This window comes from Siniperca chuatsi, linkage group LG6, assembly GCF_020085105.1.
Source record: "Siniperca chuatsi isolate FFG_IHB_CAS linkage group LG6, ASM2008510v1, whole genome shotgun sequence".
NCBI lineage: Eukaryota > Metazoa > Chordata > Actinopteri > Centrarchiformes > Sinipercidae > Siniperca > Siniperca chuatsi.
Window position 1 is genome coordinate 9,756,110 of NC_058047.1, and position 19,484 is coordinate 9,775,593.

Consider the following 19,484-nt stretch of genomic DNA (forward strand, 5'->3'; position numbering starts at 1 on the left):
AATTTAGAGCTGAAACGATTAGTCAATTAATTGAGTATTACCATTACTCGATTAGGTTGAGAAAATAATTGGCAGATTAATCAATAGTGAAAATAATTGTTGCATGCATGCTACATTAAATACATAATTTGAGCTTTAAATGTCTAATTGCAAAATCGTATTTAATTTTGTCAGTAATTTTAGCTTTATGTGTTATTTTCATATTTTTATGCGTTATTTTATATTTCATATGTAATACTAGGCTACACAGTATCCATGGTAACAACGCAGCTATAAAGCTCATCACCGGGGGAACAAGTCAGACCAGGCTTGCATCCCCAGTTAAAAGACAATCTGTAAATATTAATGTATAGCCTTACTGAGAGACAGTAACTATATTGACATCCAGAGTGATTATCTATGTGTACCAATCCATCTGTATCAGTAATGTTTTTGTGAAATGTGTAGGCTAATAGAAGTCAAGGATAGACTGTTGGCCCTATATCCTGTCAGTTAATGGTTACTGAGCTTGCCTACACAAATCATTTATTAGTATTGTAAGTATCCTTTGATTATGATTTTCTTTTATATTGAATAGTTTTACTGTGACCAGGCTCATATCCCCCAGATCCTGAAGTGCTCGTAAGCAATAAAGAGATTATAACTGAATCGACTTCGGCGCTGTCTGTGTCTCTTCGTTGGAGTCAACTGTAAGCTGTTAGTCCACAACGAGGGTGATATAAACTGTGTATAGATAGTCAGAGAGGACTTCCCCCGTTACATTCTTTATTAATATTATAACATTGTGAAAATACTTTGCAATACACATAAAAAGCTGACTAGAGTTGCAATTAATGATTATTTTCATTATTGATTAATCTTCCAGTTATTTTCATGATTAATGGATTCATTGTTTTGTCTATAAAATATCAGAAAATAGTGGAAAATGCCCCGTTTTAATTTCCAAGAGCCCAACGTATTATTACTTATTCAAAATGCTTGCTTTGCTGTATTTGACCAACAATCCTACCCCCAAAGATTTAATTTACAACATATACATCATATCATATACAACAAAGAAAAGCATCAAATCCTTACATTTGAAAACCAGGAACCAGAGAATGTTTGTGATTTTTGATTGAAAAAAGACTGAAACAATTACTTGATTATCAAAATAGTTGCAGATATATTTTCTGATGATCGACTCATTGTTCCAGGTTTATACCTGACACTCTGAAGTACAATTTACTGTATAAGCCTGCAGGATAGAAAACTAGCAGAGCTCTGTGTTGCCAGAACAGGACTGAATCCCACTGACTGAAATACTGAAATACCAAAATGTGAAAAGTCTTGTCCAGAAGATTATTAGTTATTTAAAATGGTCCATCTTCAACATGACATGGTAAAGAGATATATAAATGACATGATAGCCTGATACTGTATTAAGTTACACAGTGTAGGTGGTCCATTTGGTGTTTTTTCCCCAAGCATTCATGATAGCAATAACACTCACAGTAGCTGTGTTTGAGCCTGAAATCTAAATGTTCTGAAAGCTTTTCATCCTCCAGCTGAGTCATTTCTGTCTTGGTCCGTCTTGTCTTTTCATGTGGGTGCCCTCCACCACAAACAGGCCTGCATTTAATCTAATGCTGCACTGTGATGTCAAAACAATTTATATGACAATTAAAAACAAATGCTGATTGTGTTGAGGCAGAGGAAACAGATTGTATATGTAGACACACACTAATCAGCACACTATGTCCAGTTATGTTGGCGAATAAGCCTTGTGGTCTGAGTACTTGAAAGCTACCTATGTTAATAATTAGGGAGGCAGGACCCCGAAGGATCCACCATCTGTCTTAATACTTCTCTGAGCTGTGTGCAGACACAATGCAATGGGACACTCAGTTACTCTGAGCAAGTAGGATACTCCCCAAAAATAAACCAACTTGATGGTTTTCGCAGGAAAAAAGAGAAATAAAATCAGTAACCTCTCATGATTTACTGTATTCATGACAGAAGTACCGCACACGGGTAGATAAAATAGATGTTACTAAGTGATACAGATCTGCTATAACAAGCAAATGAGTAAAACACAGTTTCCAAGTTATCCAGGAGATCCAGATATAAAAAACAGAGGCATCTCCAGGTGCTGCACCAGCCCCACATGTAACTAATTCCACATATAACTAGACCTGCAAGCAGGTATTAACGAGGTCCAAGCCTCCGGTGCAAGTCTCAACATGCGGCCCACGGAGGCAGTGCAAGTCGGACCTACAGTCCCATGAGCACGATGCAAGTCGCAGGTGGAGATCAGCACAGAGATTGGAGAACATTTAGTTCAAAGACAGCAGTGTGGAAAAATAATTTTAGCATATTTCATGATTTTGCAACAAAAGCGCCACCTAGTGGCTGATTGGCACCAAATTTTACACAGAGCCTCAGTGGGGCATTAGAAACTACTGAGACAGGTTTCGTGTTAATCGGACAGACCTATGTGGAGATATAGATATTAATTACTGTTTTCATATTTTGAGTGCCAGACTTCTTAATTGACCACAGGCTGCAGTGAGGCAAACTTCTGTCGCGCCCACTTTTAAACAATCATTACCAAATTTTAGGCTCAACTGAGTCATGACCCTAGATTGTGCAAACCGAATTTCGTTTGAATCCATGCCGTGATTATGAGATCAAAATTTTTCGCATTTGTAGCGCCACCTAGTGGCTGATGGCACCAAAATTTGGACAAAGCCTCAGTGGGGCATGGAAAACTACTGGCCCAAGTTTCGTGTTAATTAGACAAACCTAAGTGGAGATATGACATCACTTCCTGTTTTACTGCAACCTACAGGAAGTTGTTCCTTTATAAATTTTTTGGAGTATCAAAATTATTTTAATCATGAGGGTCCATAGATTCCATGTGCAAATTTTCACGCAGGTTGGACTAACGGCCTAGGAGGAGTTCGAAAAAGTAGATTTTGCATATTTCACAATTCAGGGAACGCGTACATGTAAGGTTTTCAAATGTGCAACGTACTATGTGGGAGTTACTGGCCAAAGCGCATTTAGTTAAATTGTAGCGCCACATGCTGGTGTCATATTTGGTGTCTGAGGTGTGTGCACCAGTTTATACCTCCCCTGTGAATTTCCCTTGCATAAGTCTTACCGGGTAGGCTGCAGTACCACTTTTACCAGGAGAAAACAAAAAATCTGAGCGATTTCAATAGGGTTCCCAGCCCCCTCGGGTTTTGACCCCTAAATAGTGTGACGGACAGGAAATATACAACTATTAACACATTCTCAACTGATGGAAATGACTCATGGTGTTAGAGATTACATAAACTCTCTCTGGAGATCTGGAGATGTAATCTGTAGACAGTTTCTCTGAGGAGGGAGGGATCATCTCGGACCAGACCACAAGAAAGGACACATGAGACACCTCAGGGATTCCAGGGACATTTTGTGAACAGCACCCATGGATCTGGTAGGGATTCAGTGTTTTTTCTAAGGGGCACTTCAGCAGAACAGATGTTTGACAACACGGGGTTATGAACTTCCTCTGAAGTCTTACTGGGTCATAGCTGAATGTGCATGATCTCGGCTTGCAACATTGTGGAAACCTGTCCTGAAAGATTTCTAACATGTCAGCCCTATTGCATACTGGGACTAATAGCCCTTTCAGACATCAGACACGTGGGCGATGCAGGTCTACTGAAAATGTGTTCAACCTGCATTGGACCCATTTATATATCTCTCTCTTTTTTGGGAAGTTGGCTTGCGATGGATAAACTCATTCAGGTGGCAATGTATTCAATATTTGTCAAGAAAGTTTACTCTGGACCAAACCATCCGAAAATCCTGCGGTGAAGATAAATTTGTTCCTGAACACTGGTTAAAAAAAGTTACAAACTAATTGCATTTTGATTTCACTCATCAGGCCTCAAAAATAAGACTAGCCATTGAAAGATATATGTGACATTAAATGGATTTGTGTTTACAAAAAAAGAGATAGGTCTGGCATGTTTAATTGTGCGTTTCACTCACGTGTGTCCTATCTCATGTGCGATGGTGAAGGCTGTTCCCAGGCCGATGTCCTCATTGATGCTACAGCTCCTCTCTGGTTCGCACATCCCTCCTACAGGAGCCAAACCTGTCTCACACAAACACACATATACACATTTATATATGAATATATATGAATATACCCTCTCTCCTCTGACTATAAAACCATCAATACTATAGGAAACATACAGACTGAACTACAAAACCTTGTTGATCTCAACTTCTGGGTGACTCAGAGAGACTTGTTCAGACTGGAATATGCTGGCATTCCTAACTGAATCCTATTCAGAAATATAATTAGATTTTCCAAAAAGTCTTATTGTAAGTGAAGCACCAGCACCTTCCTCTCTGGGATTTTAATTCAGTTTACTCAGTAATTATTCAAATACAACATCAACACACATAATGCACCTTCCAATAAATGAACCAAGGATGAATCACTCAAGTCATGCTTGATTTGTATCATTTTTATTTTCAGTGTGAATGAGAATGTGAGAGTGCTCTGGTACACCTATCTTTGTGAGTACCAATTTGAGTTTCAGATATTGAAAGGGAGGACATTTTGGCCAGGGCTAGACCTTCAATTTTTGAGGGTTAAGACTTGGTTTTAGAGTTACATTTAAGGTTCAGTTTAGTGTATGGGTTGGGGTTAGGCATTTAGTCTGGGTTAGGGGTGAGGGAATGCTTTATGTCAATGAGGATAGAAGCACAAATATGTGTTTGTGTGTGTTTGTGTTACCTAGGGTTTCACAGGGCTTGTTTTTTTGGATGCAGATATCGTACCTGCAGACGGGAAGGAAAATCAACCAGGCTGTTTAAAACTAATACTCACATACAAACAGAAGCAGCACCATTCAATAGACGAAATCCATGTAATCACACTTACACATGCAAACAGACACGTCAAACAGACTGGACATGGACATATATTCACGGATGGTGACAGACACACTCACACAGACACTATGGACAGACAGTGGATAGCAGTGATAGCAGACAGATATAGTTTTAAAAGAACAATAGCAGGAAATCATGGACGGTCACTGTGGTGTCATCTGTCTGGACAGCTTCCATCCTCTGCTTGATAAATCCTGTCGTAAAACCAAAGTGTTCTCACAAAGCCACCACCAAAACCACATCTCAAAAAACAGACATTTATCTATCCGTACTTTCCTTATGCCTCCTCTTACATAAGCTTATAGCACATTCTGTTCGAAAGAATAGGAAAGTATTTGTGGCTGCTTGCATTCAGTGACTCGGACATAACCATGGTCGTCTTGTTTGCTGTTGCACATTCCTCAGTCAGTAGCATCAGTGTTTTATCTGCTTAATATGCATCGACCATTGTTGTCTGTTTTCCTCCAGCAGTATCAGTAACAGAGAGCGCAGTTAGGGAAATGACGAGAAAATTGAGAGAAAGCACCACTGTCAGATTCTGCTCTCTCTCTCATCCTCTCAGTGTGTCTCTCCGTTTTTTTCTGGGCTGCTTTCTTCTTCAAAAAAAAAAAAAAATCTGTCATTGTCTCTCGCTCCCTTCTCATATCTCTCTTCTTTTACGTTTTCTCTCCAGATGCTGAGCTGGGCAAAGAAGCCCCAGCTATCGTCACCCCAGACAGGACAAGATACAGCCCAACTCCTTTGGACTTGGCTTAATGAAAACCAATGAGGACAGGGGCTGGGAATGTAAGAATTCAACTCAGAGGAAACACTGTTTTAACCCTTATATGAACAGGGAAACAGACTAAACATCATATTTTTATTTACAAAAAGTTGCAGTAGGAGGGTTAGGGTGTTGTGCATATATGTAAACCCATTACACCTACTTGCCTTGCACCCACACTTTGGGAACAGAGTTACAGTCTTTATTGCTTACTTCTGTGAGAAAGGTTTGTGTGTTTGTATTTCTGACCTGGTGATAAGTACAGCAGTGTCATGGTGAGCGATGCCGTTGTCTGGTATGGCGTTACCGTAGCTGCTCCGGTGCTGGATGGTTTTCTGCCACTTACAGAAGCTGTCTAAAGACTTCCCTGCATGGTGGTTGATCTCTAGTGTTGGCTGAAAGAAAGACAAGAGAGGAAATACACAATCAAAAGCAAATAGGGAAAATATACTTACGTATTTAAATTCTGAAACACAACAAAAATGGAGATTACAACTCCAGCAATTTCATATTTAAGTTAATAATATGAGTTTATTGTCAACAAAGGGGAGATTTCAACAATCAGATAATAGATCCAACAATGCTATGATAACCCAGCCCCAGTGTTCCTGTATTGCAGTGTTTCAGGCTTGTTTTCGGCCCTAGTATGTTAGTCTTTCTGTCCTGTGAAATCCATGTATCTAAGCTAAGAAAGAAGCTGTGCTTTCGGCTTTGTGACACTACATTTTGCATTAAGAAGTAGGAGAATTTCCTCAATACATGAAAGGACACTGGTCCAAACTCACCAAATCTGGCTATAAATGTTTTTCACTGGACAGCAACTTGTATGTCATACAGGGTTTAGTAGCTTAAGAAACTTCCCACCACCCTATCAAAGAAGCTAATGTACAGCAGGATTAGAGTGAAGGTGCTTTCTAGTATTATGAGAGTGCAGAGAGGAGATGGAGAGGAGGGAGTGCTCTGCTGGCCACAGCTGGCGAGAACTCGTAACCCAGGAATGCATGTGGTGACATAACTAGTAATTGTCTCATCCCACAGTCCCTCATTTCTGGGCCCACTGCTGGTCTGATTTTATTTTCCAGGGGCAGCTTGCCGTTTTCAGACCTGGAAACCAGCAGCAGACCCACTCGCCGAGACTACTCTCAATCCTGTCCCGACCTCAACCTCAACGGTCCATGGAGAAAGAATAACAACACTAATACTGCCCACCGCTAATGATCCTAACATTTACTTCTTTACTCTGTCAGATGACGAACACATCCGAGCGGTAAATTATGGGGCTAATTTTGAGGCAGTATGAACAGTATGAATCATAAATGTTCCCCAATAAGAACGCTATGGAGGAAACCTCAAAGCCACACTGTAATGCCCCTTTAATTCAGTATGATTCATCTGTCAGATTGCTAGAAGGTCATTACAATGGAGCCGGCCACACCGTCTCACCACATGCTGTTAATAGCAGGCTAATAAGGTCAGTTACTAGGTAGTCAGATGGCCCAGTCATCTCCTGTGCTTTTGCTGGTAAGGTCATGCACTTTTTATGAGCTGAACCCCTGCCTTGTGGTCAGGTGTGGATTCTAACTCTGCGCCCTTTCGAACCACCGTTCACTCCCTTATATCATATAGCAAGAGTCTACAGCCCTGTGAGGCTGTTGAGCAATGCTTTGAGCTAATAATTTCCCTTGAGATCAATAAAGTTAAATTTATCTTATCTTACATGATAATGTCAGCATGCTAACATGCTTACAATGACAATGCCATCATCTGATGTTCTTAGTTTAGCATGGTTTGTTGAGACATTTCACTAGGGTGGATTCATAGATTCATAGTCTGGGGACAATGAATGTCTGCACAAACTACACAAATGGCAATCCATCCAACAATTGTTGAGAAATTTCAGTCTGGACACAAGTGGTGGACCAAGTGACTGACTGACATTGCTATCCTTAATGCTGCTAGAGTGGCTAGAAAATATTAGTAAAATGACAGACCAGACCTCGAGGAATCAGGTGAATTTGGATCCTGATGGTGTTCTCTTGTTCCTTAAATGCAACACATTTAGGTTTGTGCATCTTCTCTGGTGAAGCAGCTTTAGATGCAGAAGTTTTTTTCATCAGCGTCCAAATCTAACTTTGAGCTTTTCTACACCCTGGATGTGCGTCATAGCAACGATCGGAGAGGTCACTGTTGCCCACAGTAACCAGCAGGACAGTCTCAAAGCAGCTCTGTCTGACAGGTACAAAACCCCCCCTCATACCCTAACTTTTCCGCCTTTCCTCACCCATCTCCCTCTTCCTTGCCTCCTTACACCCTCTCGTCCATTTCATTACAGCCAAGACTCACTTACACACTCAGAGTCCACCGGGAGTGATGTAGGAAAAGACACTTAAGCCAATAATTTGACACAAACAAGGAGCTCATAGATGCTGGTCAGGGAAGAGATTTGTGTAGTCTGGACAGAGAGGTAATGAGGACAAGCACAGAAAGACATACAGAGAGGAGAGGAGAGGAGAGGAGAGGAGAGGAGAGGAGAGGAGAGGAGAGAGGTTTGTACAACTTATTACAGTAGTTGACAAAGTTTATTTACTTGGTCTTCCATGAGCAGGATGAGCCGTGTCACCACAATGTTGACTGCATTCCCCAGGCTAGAATCCTGGAACAGTTTGGCAACCTGACCTCCAGGGAAACAAGAAAAGACCAGTCTTAAAAACAGCTGATACACCAGTTGAGCACATTACACTAGAGCTGAGACAACACTAGAAATAGACACAGGAGTAACGCATTATAAATCAAGATTTGTAATGGCAAGAGAAGTCCAGTGTTGAAATGACATCTATTGCATGTCTGTCTGTCCTGGCAGAGGGATCCCTCCTCTGTTGCTCTTCCTGAGGTTTCTACCCCAACCCCCTTTGGTTTCCTCATTCGAATCGAGGATCTAAGGACAGAGGGTGCTGTACGCTGTACAGACTGTAAAGCCCCTTGAGGCAAACTGTGATTTGTGGTAATGGGCTATATAAAAATATTTACTTGACTTGAAAATGGATGAAAAATGATCATTACTAAAATTATAAAAAAAATAAAATAAAAAAGAAGCTGATTCAGCATGATTTTGCTATGATGTTCCTGTTCAGAGACTAGCCCTAATGCATTGCCCATGTATAATAACAACTTTTGCTCCATCCCTCCAATTGTGACCCCTGGAAAGTCTGGATCAATTTGTGTAGTGACGGCTTAGGCTCAATGGCAAGAGCAAACAGAAGTGGGCTGAGAAGGCATTCCTGTCTTGTGCCACGACCAAGATTGATTTTAAGCTTTAACCAAACACCTCATCTACGAGACAGACTAGTCTGAGAGTCTTAAAAGAGCTGTAAAGTCAGTGGACCACAAGTGCTAGTGATTATTAAAGAGTTAAAGCACCAACAGTAATAAAAAAGACCAGTGTTAAAACCACTACTGGCACTAACGCTGAACTCAGACACTTGTCATTACTGGTGTCTGGTGTAATTTGGCCCACTTTGTTCCACAGCACTAAGCAGACGCTGTTGGTCTCTGTGATTCTGTAACACTCCGGAGGCAACCTGCTTTGTAACAATAGCAGCCGACCAACCCTTCATTAAATACATTCCTAACACGTGTGTGCATAGGTTTAAAGTGATTAACTGTGTGTGAAGAGATCTCCAGTGACAGAAATAGTGCAGATGATGACATACAACTTAGGCCTGTCTGACTAAAACATGTGGCCTCCCCTAGAAGAAATCAAAAAAATTCTACACATTTGCTTTTCTTTCTGTCTAAAAGCATTATTCATGCTACAAAATAAGCCTCAATCTGATTAATCTGAACTTAATTGGGGTTTTTTGACACATTTTTGTAACTAATCCTTGGTGTTAGAGAAGCACTGAAACGTATTTCTGTCATTTCTATTTGTCTTTAATCTCTTCTAAAATGTTTCTTAGTTGACTCCAAGCAGTTCTTTTGTTTTGTAGGACGCCCAGTAGCCAAACCACGACTGGCCGTTGAATTGCTGCTGAAAGCTTAGAAAAGCTAAACTATACAAAAACAAAGCATCATCTTCACCACATTTTCTCAGTCTGACTCTGTTTTGGTGTTAAACTTGGCATGAAGCTTTTTAATAATTCTGCCATGCATGAGAAATTCCCCTTTTATTCAACAAGAATAACTCCAATGGACAAACTGGAAAAATGGCTTTTTAATGCATTGTGGATGTGCATCTTTTGTGTTGTGAAACTTACAATATTCATGACAGCCAGGATGTACTGCTCGATGTCTCTGCGACCATGGTAACCCACCATCATCTTGTCGGCCACCACCAGCGTCTCTACGTAGCGCTCCCGGCTAACTGAGCGCTTCAGAGGCAGCTGGCCGCGACCGACGTGATGGGGAGGCGTCTTCAGAGTTCGCTGCCACCATGACGCGCCTTTCATCGGCTTCTCGTCTGAGGAAGATCACACACACTCAAGTTTTGAAGGCATATAGTAAGAAGAAAGTTCAGCCAATTATACAAAACAAGAGCGTATTCGCAATAGCTGCGACCACGTATGCGCATGCATCCATGCATTCACACAACCTCACAAGAGTTATGAAAGGGGGCGTGGTGTATGGGGTGTTGAAGGGCGGGGCAAACTGTCACCAATTAAAAAGGAACTCTGCATAGTCTAATGGTGCCACTCCCGCTAGGCTCATTACCAACCTTTCCACAAAATCTTGTGCAAATCTGTGAATCCATTTTGAAGTTATGCGCCTTTTTACTATAGGCCACTCCCATTACCACGCCCTCTTTTGGCATGAACACAAACACACACCTTCTCACACACACACACACCATGCCAAATTTCAGTCTCTTAGGGGATAACTGTGGCCGCCAAAGGGTGGGAAAATTTTTGTGGGCTGAAAACAGAATCACTCACTGTACATTTTGCATTTGCCATAACTGACCAAGAGATTAATGATGATCATCTGAAAAACTTTACCAAGCAACCAGAATGATGCCACACTTTCCATGAATATAGAGCAGAATAAAAGCACAGCATTACAAAGTTGGATGGTTTTTTTTTTTGGTTTTTTTAACTTTTATTTGTCAAAAGATGGTTTTCTGAACATACATTTTCTTTTTCAGCAACGCCCTGTAACACAGACTCAGTCACACCCAATCACAACTGGGAACTCAGACACAACCACAATCTTCTGCTGCTGGCTGCTATGCAAATCAGCCTGGGGCAGTTTACTCTTCCAGTCTGGACTAAACTGCTGCTACTAAAAGGACCAGAATATCTCTCCTCTCACCAATGACTCCACAGGATTGGCCCTTGTACTGATGGCGGAGCGATGACCGCTTGTAAACCACATGGGGGCGCCCCTCTGCTCTCTCCCCCCTCTCCGTCCTGGTCTGGTTATCTGGTGAGACAAGGGGTTCAATCAGGTACTCCTCTCCCCCTGCAACAATCACCCCCTGCTGCAGAGAGACAGATACGTAGAATAGAACAGAATAAAATGGAATAGAATAGAATAACAGGAATCATTGCTTTCATGATACAAATATCACAAACGTCACATTACACGGATAGTTTGAATCTTTACTAATCTTTACTAAAACATGTTAAGAAATAAAATAACACAGCCACAAATACAGATCATCCCAAATGCTCCATCAATGATAAGGCTAAAATCAATCACTTATACTCTTGATATTGACAAAGAAGAATGAGTAACAAAGCAGGCAGGGTAAGTTAAGGTAAGGCAGAAGTGAATCAGAGGCCCTCTGAGGGATCCTGGTGCTAATGGGTCAGAAAACTGACAGCTGGAGAGGAGTAGACTACATAACAACCTCTGAGCTTCCAGCAGATTTTGAGCTCAGTGTTTAGTGTTGTTGCAGTTTTTGCCCTCCATTTATGATCACTGTTTACCTAGTCTATTTTACAGGCAGCACTTGTAAGTATTGACCAGAGAGCACTATATTCGTAGAAAGGTACAGTAGTTTACAGCCCACGTGCAAGGTGTGTACTCTTGGCAAAGTTTTTGTTCCACAGGGACAAGAGTCACTGACTTGTGATTTTTGGTCACAATACCAAACAAATAAAGATAATAAAGAAATAACACAAGCATTTAGATAGAATTACACAATGACACTGTAGTGGCGAAATAGTACAATTTGCAATGTCCTCCATCCGCTTGAAGATGATGACAGAGATGATGGGGAAACAGTACCAGTCGGTGAAGACACAGTATTGAATAATTTGAGAAGTGAGTAGTCAACTTGGTATTGCAGACAGTTAAAAACAAGATGCTATTTTTGTCTGTGACCCCCCCCCCGTGTGAATCTTTAATATACTAATCATTTAATGCTGTAACCTGCATCATGTAACGACGTGTGATTACTAACTAAAAATATAAGAACATGTAATAACTGACAATAACTAATAACTGTAATAACAAAAACATGTATAGATTGTAATGGCCTGACAAGTATTACATTATTAGATAGTAAGATTAAAAAATATATGTTACTATTATAAAGCAATAATGTCACACAGGAGAGGCCAAGGCAAAATTGATATCTTTAATTTTTAAATTGAAATAGTATGAATATAATCTTTAACTGGTTTTCTCTTAGAATTTCCATTTTTATTAAATTTGTTATATTTGTATTACATTTCCTCCCATTTACAGTAGCAAATTTTGTCATTTCATTTTCAGGTTACATTTTGTGATTGTTATTACAATATTAGCAGCTACAAAGCGCTTAGTGAGAAATAATAAATTAAACTCTTTGGCATTAACATGGACATAAAGGTATAATAATATGCCACATGTCATTATTAAGACTATGTTTAAAGTCTATGTTCATCTCAGACTACCCAACAACTGTTCAGTGAAGAAATATAATCAAAGATACTTTTATATTAGAGAAACCAGCCTAACATTATCATCATATCGCTTCAGACTGTGTTCAGACTGTCCCACTACAAACACTGTCCCCCTCACAGGGTCCTCTGTTGGCGAACTGTGAGAGGTGGATCAGGACCCCACAGAACAAACACGCACACACATACAGACAAACACACGTGAGAGCATGAAAGAGTGAATGAGAGCGAGAAAAATGAGAGAGTCAGACAGAGAGCGATACACTAACACTTCCTTTGATTCTGCTCAGATGTGTTGGCCCTGGTCAGAGCGAGTGTCTCCCCTCGACTCACTGCGGCAGCTTTCAAAGTCCCTTTAATCTCATAATAAAGTTAGTGATGCTCCCCTGGACACACAGCCCGCTCGCTGGTGAATGTGCTCACGCTGGTCTGACGAACAGTAATTACGTGTGCAGCTTATTAACGCTTTGTGAACACATCTAATCCTCAGCTGTGTATACAACTGTTATTGTGGACCCTGCTGTTTGTGGTGAGAGGATACACAGATACACGGTACTGTGAATGCAGCAAAATGATTTCAGCCAGCAAAATGATGCATCACAATTAAGTGATCCAGTCAAGTGATTCAGACTAACTTTGATCTCTTAGTTTGGGGCATTAACAAGCACATGACTTCATGAGAATGGTAAATAAATGAAAAGGAATTGATGTTTTACTAAGTGGTAAACAAGACCACTTTGGAAAGCTGCTTCCCATAACTTATTGACCACAGCTTCAGTTAATATTCTCCTACATTTCCCAGTCTGCATTTAAACAGCCCCAGGAGAGCATGCCAGAACATCATGCATTTTTGGGTTATAGGTAGAGGTTAAGGGGCTCAAACTTCAAACAAAGTGCTTGTTGGATTGTCTAACAGCACCCCCACACCCTTCCTATGTTGGCTGATTCTGACAGTTTTTGTATATTTCTGAAACCGACAATCACGTCATGCAGCGACTGGCCAGGTTTGCAGAGCTAAGAAAGTAACAGCGTTTGCACTTCTCTCTCAAGCGCTCTGTTTTCTTTCTTCACACAACTACTTCCATCACTTTTGTGCAACTGAATACAACTGAGTGCGACACTCTGAAAGTGTGATAAATATCCTAATTTGTACAATTAATTGAGTCTCGCCTCTCTCTGTGAGGGCCACCTTCAAATGTGGCCTTTTGGAACAGGTATAAAAACTTTTGCTTTTAGTCATGGTCAGACAACACGTCATACGACCTCATTCGTTTCATGCATACTGATGGAGTGTTCATGTCGTTTTTGGAGTTATGGTTATTACCTGTTTCCAGCTTTTAAATAGTGTTCAAATCAAAATCCAAGTTGTAATTAAGACAAGGAAACTCAGATTTTTGTGAAAGTTCTGAAATATCCAATTTTGCACTTAATAATACGAAACTGCCCTTAAAAACCACACAAACATGGACGCCTCATGTCATTCAAGATAATTAAACCCAAATTTTAGTCAGTGAACAGTATTTTTAACCTACACACGAACAACTCTGCAGTAGTACAACAGTCTTGAGTTGTCCGATGACTTGATCACTCGCACGTCTTGAATGTGAAAATCTTTCCCACCTCTACCATCCATCCCAAATGACGAGCCATGAACGTGGCATAAAAGAGAGCAACGGTGATAGTATAGTAATTGAAGGATTTCTTTTAGCTGCAGTGCATTCTAGTCTACTATTGGTGGAGAATATTAGCATGTGTTTCTTTTACAATGGTATCCCTGATTGTTACAGTAAATGCTGGTGCAAATTTGTACGTCTAAAGTAGTTGCACTCGATATTTATCAACATATCATCATGTATTCTACACTTGGTTAATTATCTGTAAGGGTTAAAATAAGAAAAAGAAATAAAGCACCTTTTTAAGATGAATCCTTCCTTTAAGATAAAGTTTAAAAGTACCTGAAATTAAATTTAAATTTCTGGCGACCACACTAGTTGGTTTGGGCAAAGATTAAAGCTGGCTTGAGAACTCAAGGTTTGTTAAAATGTCATGCTTTGATGTCTGAATCAAGAATTACTTATCCCTTATTTGCTGAGCCAGCGCTGCTGCTGCTGACTGACCTCACTCAGTGTATTAGATGTGGATTAGATTTGCAGGTTTCAGTCTTACCAGGCCATTACAGTTGCTCAGGGCCACTTTGCTGGAGTGCGGCTGGTCTTGGAGGTGTCCTACATAGTGGCAGTGGGGAGAGTAAGGATGACTCCAGGCTAATCGACCTCTCTTCCAGTACTCCACCCTGAACTGCCGGGACAGCAGGCCTCCCTGCAGCGTTAGGTTCAGCAGGAAGTTGTTACGTGACGTGGACAGCTGGTAGAAGAGCTAAGAGATAGAAAAAGTTCAGGTTATAAATGCTATTTTAGAGAGTTATTTAAACATGTGTATAAATGTAAGACCAACAGAGACTCAAAAGAAGAACGGAAAATAAAGGGAAACGATTTTAAAAAAGCATAATACAGAGTCAGGCAGCCTGTCTTCAGTGCTGCGTCTTCTTCTTCGGTGGCGTTGAGGCGTTTCTGCATCCAGCGTCTCACCATTAGGTCCTACGCGTACTGGGATGGCAATCTCATACTGGCCTAGACTGGACAGGAAGGCAGCTAGAGGGAGATAAATAAAGAAGGCATAAATCGGAGTTTAATTTAATAAAGCCAAAACTCAGCTTAATCTAATTGACTCTAATTAAAAACAGTTGAGGATTTGGGAGTTGCTTATTTTGAATAACGCTATGGGGCTTTTTATTGAGAGAGTAACCCAGTTGGCAAAGAGAAACTTGCAGGCTTTTTGCCGCATTACTGAAAAGGTGCCTCCACTCCCAAGAACACCCTCCTGCATGAGGCCAAAGGGATGTTGCCATGGTTACACTGAAACTGTATACTTCCTGTCTGTCCCAGTCTGTGCCGGGGCCTGGTGGAGATTTATTGTCCAAACACACACGGCTCCAAACAGCCAACGTCAGCTAACTAACGGGGAAAGGTCACCAGCAAATGAGCCCAGTTTTCATCAAACCTTTGGCCTCAGTTGGTGGAGAAGCAGCCCCTTCCCACACAGAGTAAATACCCAGAGATCAGAGTTCCCTGGTACAGACTTGGAGAGCTCTGTACCGGGAAAAACACTCTGTAAGCAGCGTCTGGCTTGAATAAACAGCAAGCACAATTACAAATGCTGCCTTCACATGGAACTCGTGAGGTTGTACTGTATTTTCGACATGGGAAGTTTAGTACAAAGTATGCTCTGGGTTCAAGTGGTTTTTGTCATGAGAACAAAAATGGACGGCGCCTTGTTCCCTTTTCAAAAATAGTGAATGAGTCAGCGTTTTTTGCATTATAATTTCATCTTTCATTTTCTTCCCTCACTATGTAGGTGCACAGCTATGCAGCGAGTGAAACAAACTTCCCGTAAGGGTTCAAGAAGGTGGGATGGGCTGTAAAGTTTTTACTGGAAGTGTGAAACTGTGGAAACAGTATTGGAAAAAAAACAGACATTTCAATGATAGTGGTTACAAATCAAAAAAAGATTTAGAACAAAAAAGGTACTGTTACTGTCATAGTGGCAGCCAGTTCATAATGTCAACTTTTTTATTTTTTACCTCTAACTCCCATGTCATTTCAGAACCTGCCATTCCCTCTCTGCTCAGCAGTGTTTTCCTGCTTTTCCTCATTACCTGACCTCCACACCCAGCTGCACACCTGCTCCCAATTCCCTTATTAGCTGTCCTTAAGCCAGTACTTTGCCAGATTGTCTATTGTGCTATACCTGCTATAGTGTCCTAGCTGTTTTTGTCTCCTGCCTGTATGCTCTTTGGACTTGGTTGCCTGTTCTGTCTACCTCCTTGTTGTAAAGCCCTCATCTGATCGACAGCCTCGTAAACTTTGCTTTTACCTTTTCTGTCTGTGAGTGGTGCATCCTCACCTTGTTTCACAGAGCCACAGTTACAATGAATTATTATGGTGACAGAAAAAAAATGTATTCACAAATTCACTCTCAAATATTGTTATCTGCCTGCAATATAGTAAACAGACCACAAGAGAAATAAAATACATAACATTAACAGAAGTACAATAGCTAAACTAACAGTGACCTAACAGCTAGCTAGACTGTAGCATTAGCAACATATTCTCTTAAAACAGCTAAAGCTAGCTAGTTTAGTAGGTTAGCATTAAACTGATCACAGAAACACGCATTTAACATCTAAAATTACGTAGACAGTGACAGAAGAGCTATAATGAAGGCAGCACCTTCAGATAATGGTCCAACGAGGGCAGTTGGAGAGTAGATAAGAAGATAAGCCTGTTAATATTTGCTTGTTCACAGATTTGACAAAATGGTGGACGTGACAATGTCAGTTAAACTGCTATGGAGCTGTACTAGTAGTGGTTGCTACTAGCAACAGAATGTTTAACTGAAACTAACTGCTGGCGGCAGAATATATAAGATTCAAGTACTTGTCACATGCACACGTAGGATGTGCAGCGAAATGAAAAATGGCAATGCCCACAGAGATAGCGCAGAATACAGAACAAAAAAGCAACCGCAACAATACAAAAGAAATTCTAATATTTACAATAATATGAATATATACATTTATATTTTTAATATATATAAAAATTAGAAAAGGAATATATATCATGTCTATGTGTACTTATATGTGTTTGTATGAGATGATGAGTAGCTGGAACTTGATGGGGGGGGCCCTGGTGAGATCAGTGAGATGCGGAGGCACTTGCCTGACCGCAACAGCTGGAAACGTCCGTTGTTGGGGTGGTGAGGATCCTTCATGATCCTACAGGTTCTGGTTCTGCACCTCTTGGTGTATAAGGCCAGCCGAACGCACCACTCTCTGCAGAGCCCTCCTGTCCTGAGCGGAGCTGCTGCCAAACCAGGCAATGATGTTTCCTGTCAGGATGCTCTCTACAGCTCCAGAGTGGAAGGACTGAAGGATCCTATTTCCTCAGCTGCCTGAGGTGGTAAAGGCACTGTCTTGACTTTCTCACCAGAGTGTCTGTTTGTGTTGTCCATGTCTGATCCTCTGTGATGTGGACTTCTAGGTATTTGAAGCTGCTCACCCTCTCCAGGGGCGTAGGAAAAGGGGGACTGAGTATACAGGGCCCTCATGTGAGGAGGGCCCACAAAGATACTAGAATGAATAGCCATGGATGAGGGGAGTTGCCCATAGAGAATACCTTTGTACAGGATCCAGAATTTTGTGCTATTGTTGTCGGAGATCAGAAAACTTAATGATGGAATCTGAACCTGGCCACACAGTCATGTGTGTACAGGAAGTACAGTAGGGGACTGAGGACGCAACCCTAGGGGGGGATCCTGTGCTCAAGGTGAGGGAGTCGGAGGTGTGTCTACCCACCCTGACCACCTGGTCATGATGTAATAACAGTTGGATATTTACACATCCAGAAGATATGGAGAAACATTCATTTGGAGCTTTGTTTCTGGTCACTTGACATGCTTTCAGCTGTTTTGGTGTGCTGAAAAAAAATGTCTTTAGCTTTAGTCTTTAGCTTGCTATATGCTTATCGATCAACAACTAATCACTAGTTTGTCATTTAGCGGTGGACAAGTAACGTTAGTTGCAGCTAACTATTGTTTTCATAATAATTCATTTGTTGATTATATTAAATTATAGATTATATATTAATTGATTAATTGTTAAAAAGGCCAATAAACCTTAATTTGATCCTTTGTGTCCATTCCATCCATTGAAGCTTCAAGAAAATGAATGATTAGAGAACAAAAAATATGATTAATAACATTTGAAATTGGGTGCACGGTGGCAGAGCGGCTAAAGCTCCTGCCTCCCAATAAGGAGATCGTGGGTTCGTGGGATCGTTTCCCGGACCAGACCAACATCACACAATCTCTCTGGGTGGAGTCTGCATGTTCTCCCCGTGTTACCGTGGGTTCTCTCCGGGTTCTCCGGCTTCCTCCCACCGTCCAAAGACATGCATGTGTAGGTTAATTGATAACTCTAAAAAAATTGCCCGTATTGAATGAATGTGAGAGTGAATGGTTGTCTGTCCTTGTCTGTGTCTGTGTTAGCCCTGCGACGAGTTGGCCACTGTCCAGGGTGTACCCTGCCTAAGGCCCAAAGTCACTGGGATAGGCTCCAGTCACCCGCGACCCCTAACGGGACCAAAATGGATGGATGGATGGACATTTGAAATTGGGCTGACATTTTTTAAAAAGTTTTTAGGCTACGACACATTGTGTGAACTGGAGCTATCAGAAAAGTCAAGAAATCACGCCAATGACAAGTTCAAACGGCCTAAAATGGACGCTTGAAGGCACCGAAACCACATCAGCATTACTCCACAAACTTGTTCAGAAGTATTACCTTCCTAAGAGCTCTGAGCTGTTTCCCACAACACATCCATCCTGTTCTCTCAAACCACAGCAAGTAAACAGGCAGGTGGTATTACCATTACCTTTGAAACACAGGAAAAGCTCCTGGGGAGAAAATGAAGGGAGGGTGTTAATAAAGTAGATATAACTCACCTCCCAGGAAGAAATTAAAGAGACCTCACACAGAATAAACTGTGTCCTAATGAAAACCAGCAAAACAAATTACTATGTAGTTTGAACTAAAGGTTTGAGCTTCCTCTCCACAGGATTTCCAACCAATCCAACAGGGGAAACAAGACACATGTAGTCCTTAATATATATATTTTTTAATCTAAAAAATCTTTTTTTAAACCTGTTTCTCTGATAGTTTATGTTGTTTCCCATAGAAAACAAACAGATAAACACCAGATGCTAGAACATCAGAGTTCAGAGCAAGTGTTATTGTTGTTTACAGAATGAAACCATCTAAACACAGTATGTAAAGTGGAGTGTCA

At 40.9% G+C, this 19,484-nt stretch overlaps 1 protein-coding gene across 2 annotated transcripts in view; it reads right to left on the reverse strand.

The window, feature by feature from the left end:
- Positions 1-19,484, reverse strand: part of adamts10 (ADAM metallopeptidase with thrombospondin type 1 motif, 10) — a 57,056-nt gene that overhangs the window by 26,181 nt on the left and 11,391 nt on the right. The window contains exons 3-10 of one of the 2 annotated variants that reach the window (XM_044200135.1): positions 15,094-15,233; positions 14,749-14,958; positions 11,006-11,174; positions 9,955-10,157; positions 8,289-8,372; positions 5,951-6,096; positions 4,781-4,824; positions 4,024-4,129 (exon numbers count right to left, since the gene is read on the reverse strand). In XM_044200135.1, coding sequence (XP_044056070.1) covers positions 4,024-4,129; positions 4,781-4,824; positions 5,951-6,096; positions 8,289-8,372; positions 9,955-10,157; positions 11,006-11,174; positions 14,749-14,958; positions 15,094-15,233 — 1,102 coding nt within the window. Of the gene's footprint in view, positions 1-4,023; positions 4,130-4,780; positions 4,825-5,950; positions 6,097-8,288; positions 8,373-9,954; positions 10,158-11,005; positions 11,175-14,748; positions 14,959-15,093; positions 15,234-19,484 lie in introns of those variants that run through there. The other variant, XM_044200136.1, reaches the window with a different exon arrangement.